The sequence below is a fragment of the Cupressus sempervirens genome, chromosome 3 (genome assembly GCF_028749045.1).
Source record: "Cupressus sempervirens isolate cs-2001-9-10 chromosome 3, ASM2874904v1, whole genome shotgun sequence".
Lineage (NCBI taxonomy): Eukaryota > Viridiplantae > Streptophyta > Pinopsida > Cupressales > Cupressaceae > Cupressus > Cupressus sempervirens.
Window position 1 is genome coordinate 592,452,285 of NC_143120.1, and position 21,130 is coordinate 592,473,414.

Sequence of the window (21,130 nt, forward strand, 5' to 3'; positions counted from 1 at the left end):
TATTGGCCTTTAGAATATCAACATATGATATTCACCAAATACTTTGGGTAATGGTGTCTAGAATATCAACTCTTGATATTCACCATGTCCTAAATAAGGTAATGGTCTGTAGAATATCAACGTATGATATTCACCATTTTGATATCACAATTGAGTATTGGTCTCTAGAATATCAACATATGATATTCACCAGATACTCTTTGAGTAATGACCTCTAGAATGAGATGTAAGTTATCCACCAAGTATTGTGAGTAATGACCTCCAGAACATCAAGTCATATGGTATTCATCACATATTCTGTGTAATGGTCTCTAGAGCATGAATTTGCATGACATTCACCATATACTCAAAAAATGTTTATAAGGTACGTGCACATACATTCTCATAATGCTTACCATATAAACATCTAACATGCAAAAGTATACTCTATCATGATCTACATAGATATCATAAGATATCCATCATAATAGAAAATTAAGTTATTGTAAGATCATCACCCTTCAATAACTTTTGCAAATACAAGTGACATCATTTTGGAAGTTGTCACTTTCTCATGATGTACACAGGGAGTAGGCTCGTTAAAATCACATAGTCATGAGGTATATTTGTGAATCATAGTCCTCTTGACTGCTACAACTTAATGATCACTGGAGAATCTATCTCAACAAGGTTTACTCCCTCTGAATCACTGAAGGTTGAATCATATCCTCTATTTGCTCTCTCTCTTTCAAGGTTTCCTGAAATGGCAAACTCCCTCTTTATCTCAATCTCCCTCTTCATTATAAGTTGGTGCTTGTATGTCTTCTTTAAAGCGCGCCTTCTAAAGCCCCTTTCATATCTTTTAGGATTATATAGTATGTTAAATGTTTTGATTCTCCCAAAGATATTAAACTCTCTAATGCATAGTGGTAACCATATCCCGTATCATAGATGCGAAATCTCTCTAATATTTTGATACTCCTCAACCATTGATGATTGTGTTAGAAACAATAGTCCACCAAGATAACTAAGAGGGGGGGGGGGGGGGGGGGGGGGGGGTGAATCAGTTATCCAATAATTAAAACATTTATCAACCTTAAATAATCTTAACCATTCAACCAAAGTAATTAGCAACCATAACAAGATGCACATATACAATTACACCAATAATGTTAACTAGGGAAACCCTCGATCAGAGGGAAAACCCCAATGGGAATGATGCCCACAAGATGATGTACTAATCTAAATATTCCTTGTTAGAGGATAGACCCTGTTAGGAGTCTATTACAACATTTAGTACATATGAGTTCCTGTTAGGAGACTTTGATTCCCTGTTAGGAGATTCCAACCCTATTAGAGTTGTGGAAGATAGAAGGACCCACTGTCCAAACAACTTGTGGGGCAAGACCACTGAACTCACTGTCCAAGTGATCTCTCAACTATTCCTTGCAGAATAATTGTCTGTACTGTACTTAAACTTCTTTCCTTAGTCTTTTCAACCAGACCAATTACTGTCAGACCTTGTAGACCAGGTCATGAACCTTGGATCCAAGTATCAAACTTCGGATCTCACAATAAAACCTCGACAACGAAGTTTCTTTCACCTTTGCTCTGCTTTGCTTAACTTCGCTTTCCACTCTTTGTGCTGCTTACAATCGTTCGCTTTTCTTCTCATATGATAAAGGAAAATGTCCTTCCTTTATACCAAATCCATAAAACAATTCCCTGAGTCGGTTGTTACACCTTCTCAATTAATTATTATAGGACCACATTAAGAACACGTTACACTTAGCGATAACATTAACCTATTGCCTTGTAACTCGAATAACTTTCCGTATATGTAATATTATGACAAGCAATCGTAGCTACATCATCTTCAATATGTCTTCTTAAGTTGACTAGAACAAGCTTTTGTAGACTCTATCTCATAACATTCTTCACCGAAACTTGCATAACTTCTTCCAAACTTAATATCTTATGCTTTCGAGGTTAGCTGCGTATACTAGACACTTAGTATAATCTCCCTTTAACCTCGCTAGTGAAAGTTTTCAACGGTCTGTCCGTACCTACTTGATCTTTACCGCTTTTCTTCTGTCAAATACCACAAAACTACTATGTTGACATCAATGACAAACACAGTCATGAATGTAACATATCATCATGATAATGATCTAATCATGTTTCTACAATACTCCCCCATAGAAGTATCATCAGCATTCATGCTTTCAATAGATTGCTGCCATGATTTCAGTTCCCTATATTTTCCAAACTCCTAGGATTAGGATTGAGTCAATGTGATGTCATGTCTTTGTCTAAATTGCCCTTAAGGAACTTTGCCTCTCATCCATCCCTTTGTGTGCACCTAGGTGGGCATTCGAAAGCAATTTAATGCATTCATTCATATTAGGTGATTAGGAAAGGAGGGTAAGTTTATGCATTTCCTAGATGAGAGGGAAGTATTTCTGAAACCCTAATGCTTTGATCAAGTGTTCATTATGAAGACAGGATGCGTTCAAAAAGAAGATCATACTTATATTCAGAGCAAAAGGCAACAGAGAACATCGATATCAAGGTTAGAGGATATGATGCAGATAATGTAAACAGGTTAGAAGGAAGAGCATTCGGATCCGATGCAGAGGAAGAGCTCAAATATTCAGCAGTGGTGGAAAAAATTGGTCAAAGGTGGCAAGAGCGAAAATGGAAATCAAATCAATGGCGCAAAATGCATTTGAATCTCCATGTCATGGGGGTTGAAAGGTCAATTACCCTTAGTGATGGATTCCTAATCGTCAGATCAGGATCAGATTGAAGGTCGCGACTTAACTCTAACTTAAAGAAATTTAAGTTGCGATGGTGTGAAGGGTTGATATGACTGTTAAGATCTAAGGTTATTGCATCTTCGAAAACAGTTAAAGTTAACCTTGAGTTAAGGTAGCGAAGCAACGAAAGTTCTTCATCGCATTATTGTTGGCAGTTAAGAGTAACCTGAGGTTAAGGTTGCGAAGGAGCGAAAGCATGTATTCGCGGCTTCGTAGGGTTAAGAGATGAGTTAAGATTTCATGTTGTGAGGAAGTGACGAGTTGACACCTGTCCTTGTGGGCCCCTCTTTGGTTTCCAAGTGATGTCGAGCGATGCATCTTCCCAGCCGTCATATCTTAAAAGATCAATGCTTGTTGCTTTCTTGCTTTATAAAGTTGCATGAGAAATAATGAAAGCGAGAATGCGAGCATTCGACATGTGGAGATGATGGGACCAAACTCAGTTGCGGGCTGCAAAAAGAAATGCATCAGAATAAGTTGTCCAGATGACACACTCAGGTTAGTTGGAGTTTCTGACTGTTATAAAAGATTTTCACTTAATGGAAGCTGTTAATCAAAAGTAGAGCAACGCCTGTTGCTTTCTCGCTTTTCAAAGATACATTAAGAATAACCAAAGCGAGAATACGAGCATTGGACACATGTCTTAGTGGGCCTCAATTCATAAAGAAATTGAGCACATGTCAATAAAGTCTTCTGAAGCCACGAGATAACAGTTATTGCAATATCGCAGGCTAGAAAGCGTTGAAGATTTTTTAGGTTGCGAGGCAACAATAAATGAGAAAATAGTTAAGTTCACAATTATCGCTCCATCATGCATCGTTAAGGGTTTACCTAGAGTTAAGGTGGCGAAGCAGAAAAATGCTTTGATCACGGCTTCACAGGGTAAAATGATGAGTTAGAATCTTTAGCTGTGAGGGTGTGGAAAACAATCAGGACAATTGAGTTAAGGGCTATCGCAACATTGCAAGGTTCCATGTGTGGTCAGGGTCTTTAGTTGCGAAGCTGTGAAATGAAATAACAGTTAGTCATCGCATCATCGCACAGGTTAAAAGTATTGTATGATGGACAATTGTGAAGGGCGATAAGAATTAAGATGAAAGGGTCACCATGTTTAAATTGTGATCATTGATAGGTGATCGATGACAGAGATTCAAACTTGCTATGACTGTTAGGATATGAAATACAGGTTTCGGCGCTAACGCAAGATTTTCACAAGACACGAAGGGAATTGAGGTTTCTTTTTGTTGATTTTTTTTAGTTACAGAAATCCAAGCGTCTACCGGATGTTTATAGGGTCATCATAGGACCAAGGCTTAATGTTAGGAAGGATATTAACGGATTAATTTGCCTACAAATTTGGGATTTTATTCCTAAATTTCTAAATATTTATAATAATGACTGTTGGATTCCTAGTGACAAATGGGCTTGACAACAAAACTATAAATGTAATTTCCGATGATAATGTAAAGGGTCGGTAAACTTGATAATGGAGAGTTGGTAATTCCATTTACCTTGATTTGGCTTTCACGTTTGTTGTTCCAATCATAGGTTAGATTAGGTTTGCATTGAGGGCTAAAAGACAATTACATTTGGTACTATGATTTTCTCTTGGATTCCATTCCATTATGGCGATTGTAGCATAGGTAATTACATTTACTTTCCGTGTGGTTCTTTTTCTGCACCTCCCTATTGTATCTTCATCATTAGAATCAGTAGTCATGGTTGTAGAAGTTAAAATAGTTGCTAATTAGAAGTTAGATGCTAGAGCTTTAAGATAACTTATAACAAACATTCCATTGGGGGTTGTGAGTTATCCAAATCCAATTTGGGCTGAATTGTTTGTGTCTACAAGCAATTTGGTTAGTAGCCTCTTTTGCTCTCAGGTCAAGAGCATATCCTTTAAAATCATGATCAAATAAAGACATCAATTCATTGTATATCATTTCAAAACAAAGGGAGCTGTACCTTGTAATTCAAAGGGCAGTAATATAACACATACACTGACCCATTTGTTGGTGACATCCTATTGTTTCTCCAAAACATTGGGCATTAAAAAGAGTCAAGTTATAAACCCTAACAGGAGAACAAATTGTTAACCAACAATTTTTGGGGACTTCGCTGGGGAGAATTCAAAGTGAAAGAGCTTTGGAGAAATTCATCTTCATAATTAGTTTGCACTCTAATTCCTTATGTATTTTGAGTTGCAAGATAGGTCTTGTAGAAGTGAGGTGTTTGCCATAAGAACCTAATACCAGTTTTACAGCTTCAACCTGCTAGAAAAGGAGAAGCTAAATCAAAGTTGAAGATTGGTAAAGTTTCCTTGATCATTAGGGTTAAGGTAAACTCCAAATGCCATTTTCTAAGTAGTTGATTCATCCTAGATCCCAAATACACCAGGAGTGCCAAAGAAAGAGGAAGGATTGACCTAGTATACGAGGAACTCAATGTTGGGCAATCAAAATAACGAACTTTCTTAGAGAAAAGTGAAACTTTATTGGAAAGTTTTGTACTGTTACCTCTATTTTGTGGTTGACAAAATGCAAGACAACAGTTGGCTTTTTTTGGGGAATTTTCACATGTTTGTTTTTGAAAACAAAGAATAGCATAAAATCTAGTTTTCTAAGTGCCTTTATCCACTCCATTGAGCTATAGAGTTAGGCGACTGAAAACAAAAACAAATCTAACATGACCAACGAAAAGCAAAGCTAGTTAAAATAAAACAAAAATGTGCAAGCACACTAATTAAAAACAAAGAAAAAGCCTACCTAATTTAAACTAGCCAAAAATGCAAATTTTTAGATGAAACCATTTACTGGCTCAACGAAATAGCTACCTTTTTTCAGCAGCTTGTGATACCTTGCATCTTCATAGGGAACTTCATATAGATGGAACATGAACGACTGGAGCAATGATGTCAATGTCTGATTCACCTTTTTGAGATGAATCATGTGTATTGCTTGTCCAAGATAGGTCCATGAATTGAAACTCCTCCTCTAGAACCAAACATATAGGTCCATGAATTGAAACTCCTCCTCTAGAACCGAACATACTTCTTTGACTTGTTCAATAATATTTTCATGTTTAGGCACATGTGGAATGTCCAATTGTCCATTAGCTTTTGACCAAGCAAGATGCCGGATTGGACATCCTCTTGATCGAACAAATTCTCTACTCTTCTTGCCAATTGCAACTTGCTTGACTAGTTCATCAACCACCGACACCTCAGGATGATCAGGCAAACCTTGCTCTTGTGATTTCAACAATGACATGATTGCACTGCTTTCCTCAACATACTACTCACAAACTTCTGACTTGAAAAAATCTTTATTGTTTATAAGAAATTCCTTTTCAAGCTCTAGGGTAGAATGTTTATGCAAAGTGTTCCCAAGTTCATGAGCTTGAGACACAAACACATCATTTTTAGCTTGATTAGAACTTGCTTGCATGCCCACTTTCATGATATTATTACTGAAAGAAAAATTTCCCTTCCTTATCTTTTCATCTTTGGCCTTTTGAGACTATGTGCACCAGATATGAGAGTCACCAGCTATGTCTTCTTTCTTTTCTTGGAAGAGAATAGCAAGATCACTATCTTCAAATATAGGATGCTTTACTGTTGTCTTTCTTGATGGTGCCTCAATAGAAAGTTTCTTTGATGGGGAAACTAACTTCTATTGATTCCCAACAATAGAACTACGGGCAACAGTTGAAAGAGGTGTCCTTTGTACATCTTCGCGAGGAATGAAGACCATGCCTTGAGCTATTTTCTTTCTAAGGGCAAGTAACTGATTTTCTAATGTCGACACCACAGGATCCGTCCTTGTATTGTAAGAAGATCAATTGGAAGAATGATGATTTTCTTCAAACCCACTTGCTTTGATTCTTATCTTCCCAGCGAGAATAAGATTATCTTCAATTTCAATTGCTAGTGCTTGTGCATTTGCAAGAGTAGTTGGGGCTGCTTTTCTTAATAGAAATTTTACTTTAGGAATTTGAGAATTGACAAAGAAACACTTCAAATTTGCAGTTGTAAGTTGAGAAACAACTAGATTTCTTCGTGTTAATTTGTTGAAATGAGCAACAAATTCATGCATAGGCACATGAGATGACTTCTTCAACTGAGTAAGTTGAGCCAACAATGCTTGAGCATCTTCAGGAGACTTGAACCTTTCCTCAAACTTGGTCATGAGAGTAGCCCAATTTGTTATAGTACGTGGTGGTATATGCTAAAACCAATCAGAAACCACACACCTTGGAGAGTTTCTTTGAACAATCTTACAGACACATCCTCATATCCAACCGCATGAACATCGCATGCAATGTAGAAAGCAACAATAAGTTCATCAAAATGTTGTTGTTCATCACCAAAGAAATTGGGAAATTCTTTCTTGAGCCATCAAGAAGATCATGTATAGGTGGAGATAGATTCAATGGTCCAAAAGCATTTCCCCAAGGACCTTGGGCCATTTATATGTCCTTGGTAAGTGCTTGAAACAATTGCAATGATATTTTACAATGAAAAAGGACAAGGGTATGCTTCAAATGAAAGCACAAGACTTTCAAATGCGCGTTGTGTCCCAACTAGAGTTGCCAAAAACTGCTGGGAGGATATTTTGTAATCGACAGTTTCTTAAAATCCAATTGCAAAATAGTTAGACTGACCACAACGTATGAGACAAAATCTCTCCTACCTTTAAGGGAAGGCTCCCTCTTCTCATCGTTCCTTGGACCAACTCAAGGTACGCAAGAAGTTGAGAGATTTTGTAAGAGGTGTTACCAATATTCTTTCCTCTTATCTTTCAGGAAAGAATCCACTTACCCACGAAGAAAGTAATGGGCAAGATGAAATCTCTAACTACACTTCTATCTAATAGATGGAAACAGTGATACCGATAAACCAACACCAACTCAAAGGCTGATTGAAAGCATGCTCTAGGTCTTGTTTTAGTCTATTCTATAAGAATAACCTCGACCATTGGGGTGCAAAGAATTCTAGAAGTAGGGAATTCTAACTATTTTGGTGAATTGAGAAGATTATACAAACTACAATCATAGCTTCTAGTCTGTATCGCCACAATCACTCCCAATCAAAGCTTTGGCTTCGATTATTTCTTAAGTCGTTATGCTCAATTATTTAAACATACAACAATAACATGAATCAAAGATGACAAACACAAATTTCAGTGAAAACTTCCAATTTGCACTATTGCAATTGCTCTCAATGAAAGTTTCAGTTCCAATTGCTTCTTTGTTTTCCCTTTTCTTCAAAACAGTACTACATAATGGAAGTCATGCTTGCACAATTCTTCAGAGCTTTCTTGCATATAATAAAAAATGATTTTTAAAATGAAGGGGACACTACTTATATAGGAAAAGAAGTGAGAAAAAGGAGGAAAAAGTGGGAGCAACTCAATCACTTTGACCTGGTAAAACTAGGTGAGAAAAATTATTGGATTACATGACATGAAAACATGCAATAGAATTACAGGAAATTGCATCGCATGCAATTCATCTTCTCCAACTAAAAAGTTGAAAAGCACTTGAAGAAAATGTTCAATCGATCTTGTACATTATCAAAAAAAGCCTTGTACTTCGTGATGATCGCGGGATTGGGGATTCCTGTATTCTGCACCACAACATTATCTTTGATGAGTTTCTAGTTGCCGTTTTAAACTTGATGTGGTCAAACTTTTTCTTGTTCGAGTTGTCGTGAATTCTCCTTTGTAGATTGTCATATTTTGGAGTCTCTGACATTTTGAAAACCTTCTAGATGGTGTCTGGATATAAACTCGGAACAACTTTCTATCAATACCTTTTAACTCTTTTTTTTTAATTTGAAGCAAAGTGCTTCGTGCTTTCCCACACTAACTCAAGTTCTTAGGAAACCATTGGAAAAATGAAGACCAAAGGAATTACTTCTTCTTTTGATTTGAAGTACACCTTCTTTACTAGATGTCTCCTTCCTTGTAGAAAATCAGATATATCTTGAAGAGTACACCACAACATGAAGATGAAAACATCTTCTAATGAGATTGGATCCTTGAAAACCTTGGTATCTGAGCTACAATAAGGATCCGTGAGATGGGTGTTCGATGTATTGATTAGATACTCATGGAACACATGTAATGGCTGGAAATGAACCAGAAAGAATATGTATTTGGTTGAAAACGGTCAAAATCGGACTTAGATTTAGAACCCCTCAACTAAATCCTCTATAAGCAGAGGACCTACCTCTATGCTATAGGGCTTAGCCTCCATTGGGGCCAGCCCAATCCTCTCTGGAAAAAATCTCATGGGGCCGCCCTTACTCAATCTCTATTTGTGGGAACCATATACTATATGGGATGGGATTCTCTCTTATTTGACAGGAGAAGGATGGATTGCATGTGGGCAAGATGGGCTTTTGGTTATATGACCAAGAATGCAAGTTGGATGCATATGGATGTGTATATGGATTGGCATTAAAGTTGAAAGGATGTAGATGCACTTACATTCTTCGATAGGATTCTTCAACTTTCTTCCAAAAAAGAAAACAAAGCGATGAAACAAACAAGAAAAAAAAGTACAAAAAAAAAAACATACCTCTTGCTATTGACTTCGACATGACAAACTTCATGATGTTCTTCTACATGCGATTTCGTTTTTGGAATTTGGAGAAATTTCAAGAATTTGAAATGAGAAGATTTCATCTTATTTAAAGAAAAATGCAAAATAATGCAACATTATAGCCAATGGAGCAAGAAATACAAGCAAAGTTAAATTTTTTTACTTACCGGGAGCTCAATGAGCCAAAAATGGAGGAAAGAGAAGTTGAAATGAACAAGTCTTCTCCAAAATTGGGTTCTCCAAGTGCAAATGCATACAACTGTTCAATAGCTTTGGACCAATACAAAGGTGTAAATGGTAATCTCCATGCTCAAATACTAGGAAACTTTTGCACGTAGAAGGCAAAATGCAAGTTAACAAACCCATGTAATGCAAAACATTTTTGCATAAAACTTGTGCTTGGGCATATTTGAGAAAAAATGTGCCATTTAATTGCCGAAATCTGGGTCGTTTTTATGGTCCTTGCTGACAAAGGTGATTCTCATATGCCAAATCTTGCAATAAAATTCCAAAACGCCTCCATTTGCAAACGTATGGGCTGGAAGTGTAAATTTTTGAGCGTTTTTGACAAAAATGTGCCCTTTAGATGCATAAACATGAGCCGTTTTTGACTTAGGAATGCAAAAGCTTGAGCCACAAATGCATTTACATGCATATCTTGGCCAAAACGCACTCTCAATGTGCTATTGCATTTGTTATTTCTTTTTTCAAATGCTCTCCATATTCAAGTTTGAATCAAATTGGACTTTGTAATGGCGATTACATGCAATGTTTGGAGATAAAAGCATGTCTTTGGTGCAAATCCTACTCTCAATGCCTCATTACATATTTAAAATATGTAATACATGCCATGCTTTAGACTTTTTTGGCTTTGGAAAGAAAAAACGTGGTCTTGGGATGCCTTTACATGTGTTATAGTGCAAAATCACATTATATAAGAGGCATTAAATATTACATATTTGGCTAGAAAAGTCATTTACATGCAAATCATGGTCTTAAAGGCCCATTGCATATTTAAAAATATTCTTTTTTATTTGCCCAAGTCCACAACTTATCTTTCTAGAGCAAATCGCACTTCAAAGTGCTATTACATGTAATGTTTTTTGGATGTAGAGAGAAGTTTTGATGGAAATGGTCTCTTAAAATATGCATTTTCAAGCCAAAATCAGACTCTACAAATGCATTTTCGTGTAAACATGTAAAAAGACATGTTATTGAGTTTGCACAACATCAGTGGCCAATTAAACACATGTCTAATTGATTTTTGAGTTATTACTACTTAAAGGGGTCAAAAATAACATTTACACGATATAGTTTATATATCATGTGCAAATATTATTTGAAAAGTATTATTTAACTTAGATGTTTTAAAATAAATTATTGAGTAAAACTCAATATTAAATTAGAACTATATAGTGATAAAGTCACTTAAGTGAAAAATTTAAAAACAACTCAATATGAAAATATAACATAAAGTGCATTATAGTCACTTAAGTGATAAATTTAAGTGATAAAGTAACTTAAAAAGATAACATTAAGTCAAATTATGTTATATTTTCAAAAAAGTGAATGCCAATTATGAAATATAACATTCATATTTTAAATATGTGATTGCGCCTGGAGAGTCCACTTTTTGGGCACTCAAATGGTCATATCTTTTGACTACCAATTCCGATTAAGCCCTAAGATATATTGAATCAAAGGGAAAACCAAAAGCAAGAGATTGGTTGAAACAAAAAGACTAAAAGCAACTAAACACACATTCAAAAACACAAGGATACTGAAGGCCTCAAAAATCAAGCACAAGCTTAATAAAAAGAAAAAAAAAGGACTTGATGAAATCTTTTAGTAAAAGGATTTATTACGCAAATTGGGGTTGATTGGTTGTGTTAACCAATTTTGCCCCTCATCCCATCACTGATTACCGATTTGAGAGATCTTGAATGGGTTGAATTCTTTGATATGGGTTAACACGCTTTTGGTCGGGTTAACATTTCGTGTTAACTCAGTCTCTTCATTGACCGAGTTAGCTCATTTTCCTTCATTGATCGAGTTAGCTCATTTTCCTTCATTTGTCGAGTTGTGGGTTAACACATGTTTTTGCATCGAGTTAACATTCTGCGTGAACCATTTTTGCCATTTCAGGGAGTGACTTTTCTTGCTTCCGCGAAATTGCGAAATCACATGTTGCCTCCTCCATCATACATTTGGGAATGTACTGATCAATAGATTCATGCCACATGGCGGATCCTTCTTGTGCTGGACTACTCTTGATCGTAAGATCTGTATACATATTTAGATATTTTGAAAAGTATTACAGCTGTCCGTTGGAGAATGAAGTGATCTCAATCTACAATTTGGTTTTAATCACTTGCAGAGGAGATTTCTTGCAGCATCTGAGCCGTCTATTTCAGAATGAAAATCTATGTTGACGACTCATCTTATTGGGGGCAAATCAATTTTGTTCCACGCGGGTCAACTGCATTTTCACAGCGGGGTAACATTGCATGTTATCCCATCCCGCGTTTTCTTTTGATAGCGACACGATTTCTTTTCTTGCGGCCCTCATACATTACAAGGATTGCTGTTTAATGCTGAGTGACATTCTTTGGCCATGTTTGCATGACAGCTATGCATCTCCAAGCCTCATTAATGATTGTAATGATCAGATCTCATGGGATTTGATTTCTTACGGCTAGGTGCATTTGTTTTGCCCTTCCTGTCAATTCATTACAATAGATTGTTTTTCATGATCAGATTTAGTTTTGATATTTTTTATTGCTGCTTTCTGCAACTTGACTCCACCTTTGGTTGGGGTTTGAACTCCGTAGTTTAGATTTGAGTTATGCCTGAACTTTATAAAACGCAGTTGTAAATATGTTTAAAGGGTTCCAATTTTTTTCAAAAAAGTAGTTCTGTCGTGATCTCTTAGGAGTCCTTCATACTTTTATGTATCTTATTTGTAACCACTTTGGATGAATGTTGTTCAATGACCTTTGGCATTTGAATGAAGGAATAGTCTTAGAACCCTTATTGTGTTTGCTTGTTGCTTAAACTTTTGATTTGATAGAATTTCTTGAGATTTACTCTTCGAATCCCTAGGTTCTGTCTCAGTTTTAACTACAGGTGAGATTGGATTGCTCATGTAGGTCGCAAGTCAAGATATTCTACTTTTTTTCATGCTGTGACATTGTGAATGCTAGCATTCCCTTCAACTCCTTGTTTAAAGTACATCCTTCTTGTGAAATATTTGTATGTGAATGATTCTTGGCAATATTGTGTTCTTGTTACCTATCCAAATTTATTTCATCAAGTCAGACCAGCAATATCTTCATCCTACCATCTGGTATATCACCTCCTTTTACTTTTCCAACATTTACTTTCATGCAAGCAATCCTTCTATCTCTTTCCCTCCCAGGTTTATTTTTATGTTTAAGGAGCAAATAGGTGAAGCATCATAAGGAACCGGCCTAGACCCCAAAGATTCACTCCTAATCCTGGTACGCCCACTACCCAGGAGTGTTTCCATGTTACTCGAAGTGACTAAATTGAGAAATCCAGTCAGGGTGCTACTTTTAGAGATAATAGGTTGATCAATGTTGGCCAATTAAAATAACAAACCTTCTTAGAGAAATGTGAAACTCAATTGGAAAGTTTTGTACTGTTACCTCCATTTTGTGGTGACAAAATGCTGGACAACATGTTGATGATATCATGTATCTTATAGGCTTTTTGCTGGTATCTGACCGAGAATCCATTTCAACTGGGGCCCTTGGTTGAATAAATTATTATATAATTTTGTGAAATGTTTCAGTGTTCAATAAACATTTTTGCTTAAATTTGTTGAATCTTACTTTCAATTAGTTGAATTCAAAACTCTAATGCACTTTGATGGAACCTATTTTATAGATTTTGAGGCAATTGAATTAATTATAAAGTTAAATCATGTGTTTGATTTAGCATTCTCTATATGACAGGTTTTCTCAAGTTCATGATTTTGAGAAACCTAATGATGAGTCTGCTTTGCGGCTAATGAATGAATGCGCAATAGATATGCTCATGGAATTTCCTGACATGGTATTTGCATATGGTGTGAGTGACGAGTATAGGTATGCTATACATTACAAAGAAAGTGAAATGTGTATTTTTGACAAGCTTCAGATCTATGGACAACATGCTATCTGAACAATTTTATTGATGCAATATGCTGCAGTTTTGTTTTGAAGAGGACAAGTACCTTTTATCAAAGACGTGCCAGGTTCTTACAAAATTTCTTTTCAACTTGCATTGCTTGAATTTATCTCATCTTACATCTATAAATGTAAAATATCAAAGCTTCTGTCAGGGCTTTTCCCAGAGCCTATGCTATTAAATTAAAATTCTTGTTCTGTACATGTTATTCTTCAATTCTAGTGGAAAATGAATTTGCGAGAAACTCAACTTGTTCTCTATAATATTTCATCTAGAGGCTTTATTTACAGTGTACTATTGTTCTAACTTTGCAGTAAGATAGTATCACTTACTGTCTCATTCTTTTCCTCTACATATGTTATGAAATGGTCCAAGTTTTTCCCACACAAGGAGCTGCAGTATCCACCTTCTTTTGATGGACGAGTTGTGTGTTATCCGTCACATTCAATCCTCCGAGATTATCTTGCCTGGCGTCAAGTAGACTGTAAGTTATTTTAGTGACTGCTAGTTTTCTATGGCTGGCACTTATGTATAGTTTTTCATGCCTGATAAATTTAAGTTAAGGAAATACATTATCGAATGGCTTTGTAAATAATTTGAGAGGAAGTGCCACAGGTTTTCTTACAGATTCAGTGTGCAGGATTATTTGTGTCATTCTTGCATTCATTTGAATTTGAAAATGATTACTTAGCTGTTGCTCACATTGAAAAGTTGGTTGGTGACCCAACCGCCAATGCACATTTGTATTTAAAGGAGAATTAAGATTTTTAATTTAGAAGTTCATAATCTGTCAGACATGAAACAAATTTCTGAAATGGATAAATGCAGCAATGGTCTTCTATGCCATCTGTTGAGATATAGCTGTAGAGAAAAGTGACAAACACCCTGTTTCCTGATAGAGTGAAAAACAAATTCTGGAGTTGAACCTTTATTGTGTGTTACACTTAGGTGCAATATGGGCTATTTAATCCATACTAATATTCCATGACTGAGCAAAGTACCGTCTTATGAGTGCACGGAAGATGATTTCTAATTCTTCACAAGTGGCATCAGACTTTCTATATTTTAAACCTTGTTTGCAAGTGTCTTTACAAAGAATATGTGGAGAGTTAGCCATCTGTCAATAAGATGAAACTGAAAAAGCCTTTTTTCCAGAGAATAGAATATATTTTAGATCCATAAGATGAAACTGAAACAACATTATTTTCAAGAGAATAGAATATATTTTACTTCCTATGCATAAGGAGGTTTCAATTAAAAAGATAGAAATGCACCAAATATTGAAGAGATATGAGCTTGCTGGTAATGAAGAAAAATATGATATTTGAACTTACTAAAAACTATAGTTCTTGTTATATGTTGTAATGTCCCTTCTTGTATAGCAAGTCAATAAATAAATAAACAATAATGCTAGACTACTATTATTTTTTATTACCCCATAGGCTAAAGCATTAAGTTAATAAAGGGTATATGGGTGAAAACGCTATAGTTGTTGATATGAATTTAATTGTTCATTTGCAAACATTAAGTGGGCTCACTTAAATAATGACTTAAGGCTTCCTACTCAAGTTTCGTATGGTGTTCATTAAAATCTATGCAAAAGTCACTATTAAATGCCAATGTTGACTTACATGAAATTTGATAGCTTTACAAATGAGAAGGTTATATAATGGAATTGAAAGCCCAAGGGGATTCACTTGACATGTCTTTTGTTTGTTCTTGCTGCAAGTCAATACTCAGCCCTTCAGGACACAAACCCTGGAGATTATATGCTCGGACACAACCCCTAGCCTTGAAAGTGCTTTTTCATTTAATCACAGGTATTAGAGGAGGACACAGTGATGTTTGTGACAGATTGCCATTGAATCTTAAGTGAAAATCAGAATATTCAGCTTCATAATATTAAGTTATCATTTGGCCATGAATTTGCCAGGGTGAATCATAGGTTGTATTGAAATTGCAGTCTGCTGTTAAAATTGAAATTCTATCAGCAGATGTACCAACACGCACACGCCCAGTTTATCATTGCTAAACAATCTGTGAAGAAACAATAGGGTTGATTTTAATGGAGTGATCTGGTATGTAAGAGGCCTTTTGTTTATACTCTCTATACAAACTCCAATTGCTGCAATCAGTATTAGATGGTGAATTCTATCAGACATCTCTACTTGTTTAACGTAAGTGAGTTCGATGCAAATAAACGAAAAATCAATAATATTTGTGTAAGGTTCCAATTTCCTTTAACTTGTGGGATTCAGTTCTATTTGTATAAATCCATGAAAATCTTTGTATTTCTCATAAGATCTGCCAGTTAGGATATTTCATATGTATAGATGTTCTATGAAGTTGCTATGTTATAGAAGTGGAAAACATTAGTTGCAGGGAAAAAATACTAATTCCACAATTGAGTTAAACAAGTTATGTTGGAGTAGCAAATTGCAAATATCCACTTGTTGCTAATAGAACTTGCTGCTGTTAAGAATATGCTGATCATGAAAGAAAAGCTGATAAAAATAATACATATCAAATGTTCGGCAAACATTGACAATATCAAGCAAAAGGTGGCCATGATGAATGATATTTCTAGCTGGACTTAGAAAAATTGGCTCAAGTAATGTAAGTCTTCAGCCAAGTTGATTTAGATACACTTTTCCTATGGCTTGGACACAAATATCTCCTATCCAACATGCGATAGATGGATTTTACACTTTTGAAGTGGTTTAACCAACATATATCTCTGCCAAGGTTGAAAAAGTGGTTTAACTGATCATGATTTCTACCTATCCTTTGAAAACATACACCAAGTGGGTTAATGTTCTGCTTCATATAGATTGGGTGCACTTTTGGAGTGGCCAAGATGGTAAAATTTTTTGTCCTCAAGAAAAAAGTGGCTTAAGTGACATAAAGCTCCAAATGAACTTATTAAACTCGCACAAGTGATGGATAATTCTGCCCTTTCCTCCATTATCATTCTTTTTGAGTTCTCTCTATTGTGTTTGTTTGGTTTCCTTCGTCATTCTGTTAATTTGATGTCTTTCGTCCTTTTCTAATTTTTTGGTTTTCATATTTTCTTGTTATGTCTTTCGGGAGGCCAATCTTTCTTAATATTGGAATTATTTCTTCTATATCATTGCCAAATTGTCTTTAATCAGGTAACCCCTGATGAAGGATCTGTTTTCTATCCTGAGCTGAGATTTTCAGATTTTTGCCCTTGTTGACTGGAGTTTTAGGGGATTTTTTGGTTGTTTTGACTTGTGTTTTTTTTTCCAGGGATTTGATTAGATTTAATGCTTGTTTGGTTTTCAATGAAGTAATGCTTTTGAATGCAAATACAAAAATTAATTGACTGCTAAGCAATTTTAAATTTCTGAGTTTATAAAAACACAACAATTATTGCAATTTTGAAAGATTTGTTTCATCAGAAGGACAAACAGCATACTAGGGGTCTAACACCTAGCTTGGAAGTGTGTGTTTTATTGGATAAAATTCTGATTTACTGCAAAATAATGGTGTCCAAGTAGAAATAATGCCTCCAATAATGTTTTATTGCTTCAACTAAAAAAATCAAAAACAATTATTGAAAGAATTGACAGATATGATACTAATTCTTCCAGCCTCCCACGTGTTAATGTTATAGCCCGGAAATAGAGATAAACAACAATAAAAGATCATAAACAATTCACAAAAGACACAAAAGATTTATCTTGGGAAAAGCCTTCCACTTGAAGGGAAAAACTCAGCCACACCAGCAAAATATCTCTTTTATTGATCAAGAAAAAGTTCATAGTACAAGTCTTTCACTTAATGCATTACAATAAACCAAGCAATCACATAAATAGAGTGCATAAGATTCTTCATTTTACATACGAAGATCTCTTCGAGTCCCAAAAATAAGGCCCTTTATATTTCCACACATTCAACACTTCACATTACCATATGCATGCCTCTTCACATGATGTATGACGCATGTCTTTTTGCATAATATTAACTTAAATATAGCCACAAATATCTCTTTCAGTTGAAGATAACCGTAAAGGTCATAACAAACATATTTCTATCTCATAAAATTAGAGATAGTTCAACACTCCTTAGCAAGAGAGATCTTTAGCCAGGCATGTACACATAGCTGCAACCAAATATGATAAATTCACATAACATATGTTATCTCAGCATAACATATTCTACCATAGTTACGTCATAAGCTTATAGAATGGAGCCACACACAACTTTCACTATGCCTGCTTGCAGAGGGTAGAATGAAAACTTTTATCTCAAATCTCCCAGAGAAGGATACATTTCCACCATGCCTACTCGCAGAGGGTGGTCCACTACACCTACTCGAAGAGGGTGGAATGAGGGCTTTCACCTCAGACTTCTCCTAGAGAAGAATGCATTTCCACCATGCCTACTTGTAGAAGATGGTCCACCGTACTTACTCCTAGAGAGTAGAACGAGGCTTTCACCTCAAACTTCTCCCAAAGAAGAATGCATTAATAACCGAGATTTTCTTTTAACATAGACTTTCTCTTAGTAGGGACAACTTTAATTTCCACAATAAGGTGGCTGACTATTGCATAAACTTGCAAAGGGTTGTACATCTCCCTCTGTCACATAACCTCCCTCCGAAGCTGAATAGTCTCTCTTTAAATATTATCTTCCTCTTTTAATGAAGATAATGTACCACCAATTTAGTATTAAGACCGCAAACACCATTGCATAATCTCTTACCATCCATATTGAGGCTGAACATCTCCCTCTGAGCACAAATATAAATCATCAATGCAATATCCTCATCTCTTCTTATTGCATCCTCTGCAACCAACAAGAAAAGAAAAAGAAAATCATAAGGACATCTATCAGAGAGACCAAAACAAATTGCATACTATTCAGTATTTAAGGGTGTTGAGAAAAACTTATCTCCTTGATTGTTTAATCTCAATATGTACACAGATGTAAGAAGAGATTGTGACTTATGCCACTACAACCAATGTAAATCTCATAGCATCAAAATAAATTGTAGAAGACACCACATATCTCACAGATAAGCCAATAAGAGGTCTATTCCTCCTGTTGCATATCTTGAATATAATTATTCATATTTCTTAAAGTCCCTGCTTCAAGAATTTCACCATGAGTAAGATCTCTGTAAATTTTGAAGGAAAAATGAACAATTTTGCTAGTGTAACATTATCCCCACTGCCCAGGATTTCTGTCTTTTTGTCTTCTTAAACCACAACAACTTGCACTCCAGGTGTGGCAAGTAGAACTAACCACCATCTTCCCCAAATTCAAGAGATATATCTCAGAGGTATATATTACAGCCTCGTCACTCCTGCCCATGACAAGAAATTGAAATCCGTGTGCATCATGCACTTCCACCAACTCCCTCTAATTGCTCACAGCATACATAAATTTCTGCAAGGACCTGGGTCTTGGATATGGATACCGTTTAATGATTCTGACCTATCCAAATATGCTGCACCGAATGTATACATGATGCCCGTACATAACAACAGTATTGATGGATTATTTCTATGGGTTCGATAGATTCCAAAAACTCATTCCTGATAAGGTCGACTTTCAACCTGATGTCTTATCTGTTTCATTCTAAAGAAAATTGAAACAGTTTGAGCATATTAGTTGCTTGTAAAAAACATATCATAAAAGATAAATAAATCAAGAAATATTTTAAAAATTTCATAGAATATATAAAATAGAGGTACTTGAAAAGTTAAAGAAAATGTATCTAAGCCATGGCAGCGACAGTGAATACATCCATAGACATGAACACTACCATGTTTGGTTGGCAGAAAAAACAGAAATATAAATTTCCCAGTACTGATTTTGTGTCTTCTGATTCAGCCACGACAATAAAAAAAGGACTTCCGAGTATACTTGTGCAGAGTGACTGAACACGAAAGCTTCAGCTAGAGGCCATGGTTTATCTTCTTCTCTGTATGTTGACGGAAACATGTCATCCATACAATATAAATATAGCATGCTCAACCATTCTTTTACTAACAGCTTGAACATTCTTCTACAACTTAAACATGGTTGATGTTAAGCTTCTAACATTTTGGTTCAGCCCCTATGGCATGCGAGCTGTGATTGAGCTATTCTCATTCATAATGGTAAGTCTGTTTCAGAATTTCTCATCATTGTTCGATTCATAGACTAGGCTTGGAGCTCTCCTCACACTTTCTTCCCTCTGATCCATATGTAACCAAGAAGCTGAGAACCACAATGTGGTGAAGGCATGAGGCCTTTGAAACATATAATGGAATAAAAGTTCTGTAGCAGCTTGCACACAGAGAGCCATAGATGGCAACAGGAATACAAAAAAAAATGATAGCCTAAGAGATAACAACTCTATCTTGTTGCTACACAACATATGCAAAGTCTAAAACATATCTCAACAGATACATGTGCTAAGGAAAAGAGACTGCCTTAATTGCTATTATCATAACTAGGCTCTGATACCATGTTAATATTATAGCCTAGAAATAGAGATAAACAACAATAAAAGACCATAAACAATTCAAAAAAGACTCAAAAGATTTATCCTGGAAAAAGCCTTCCACTTGAAGGAAAAAACCCAGCCACACCAGTGAAATATCTCTTTTATTGATCAAGAAAATGTTCAAGTACAAGGTTTTCACTTGATGCATTACAATATACCAAACAATCACATAAATAGATTTTATAAGACTCTTCATCTTACATATGAAGGTCTCTTCGAGTCCCAAAAATGAACACTTACATATTACGATACGCATTTCTCTTCGCATGACATATGACACATGCCTTTTTGCATAATATTAACTTAGATATAGTCACAAATATCTCTTTCAGCTGAAGATAGCCATAACGGTCATAACAAACATAATTCTATCTCATAAAATCAGGATAAATATCTCTATTGCAGCTGCAAACTTCAACACCAAGCAAGACATATGCTTGGATAAGTCTGATAAATAACTTTATTTTCTGATTACTAATGCTGACAATAGTAATTTTTATCTTAACCGTAATCGCTGCCCTATGAATTATTTGATATCCCAGCTGCCTCCAAAGTGCTACGGTTGGTTAGGAGAGGCCATGTGAGAGTTGAAAAGAGACATGTCTGCCTCTATTAGAAACTGATAAGCCTCTTTGATTTGTATACAAGTTCCCTATAAATGATGAAGTCAATCTCAATTGAAGCTCAAATAGGAATTTCGCATGAATTCCTCCATCCCATGAATTGTAGTATCATCTAATTTCACCTGTCCTTCAAGGATTTTTCATTCCTCTAAGTTGTAAAGCTGCTGAATTAATTTGCAGAGCTCAATTTCCAAAAAGTGACTAATTGTTTTCAAGGATTGCCCAAAATGGCCTCCATTATGTTTCTTTATTGGCCTCAAACCCAAATTTGTTTTTAGAGCTGTCTTGCATTATTTTATTTATTAAAATTTTTACTTTTCCTTATTTCTCTCTCAACCCGCTTATGCTCCATTATTAATAAAATTAAGTTGTTTCCTAAAACAACTCAACTC

The 21,130-nt window shown here is 35.5% G+C and overlaps 1 protein-coding gene across 3 annotated transcripts in view; it reads left to right on the plus strand.

Moving 5' to 3' along the window:
* Positions 1-21,130, plus strand: part of LOC149568059 (tRNAHis guanylyltransferase) — a 251,034-nt gene that overhangs the window by 28,114 nt on the left and 201,790 nt on the right. For 2 of the 3 annotated variants that reach the window (XM_089821063.1, XM_089821064.1), the window contains exons 3-5: positions 13,382-13,513; positions 13,618-13,662; positions 13,910-14,079. In XM_089821063.1, coding sequence (XP_089677189.1) covers positions 13,382-13,513; positions 13,618-13,662; positions 13,910-14,079 — 347 coding nt within the window. Of the gene's footprint in view, positions 1-13,381; positions 13,514-13,617; positions 13,663-13,909; positions 14,080-15,324; positions 15,416-15,558; positions 15,674-21,130 lie in introns of all 3 variants that reach the window. The other variant, XM_089821065.1, reaches the window with a different exon arrangement.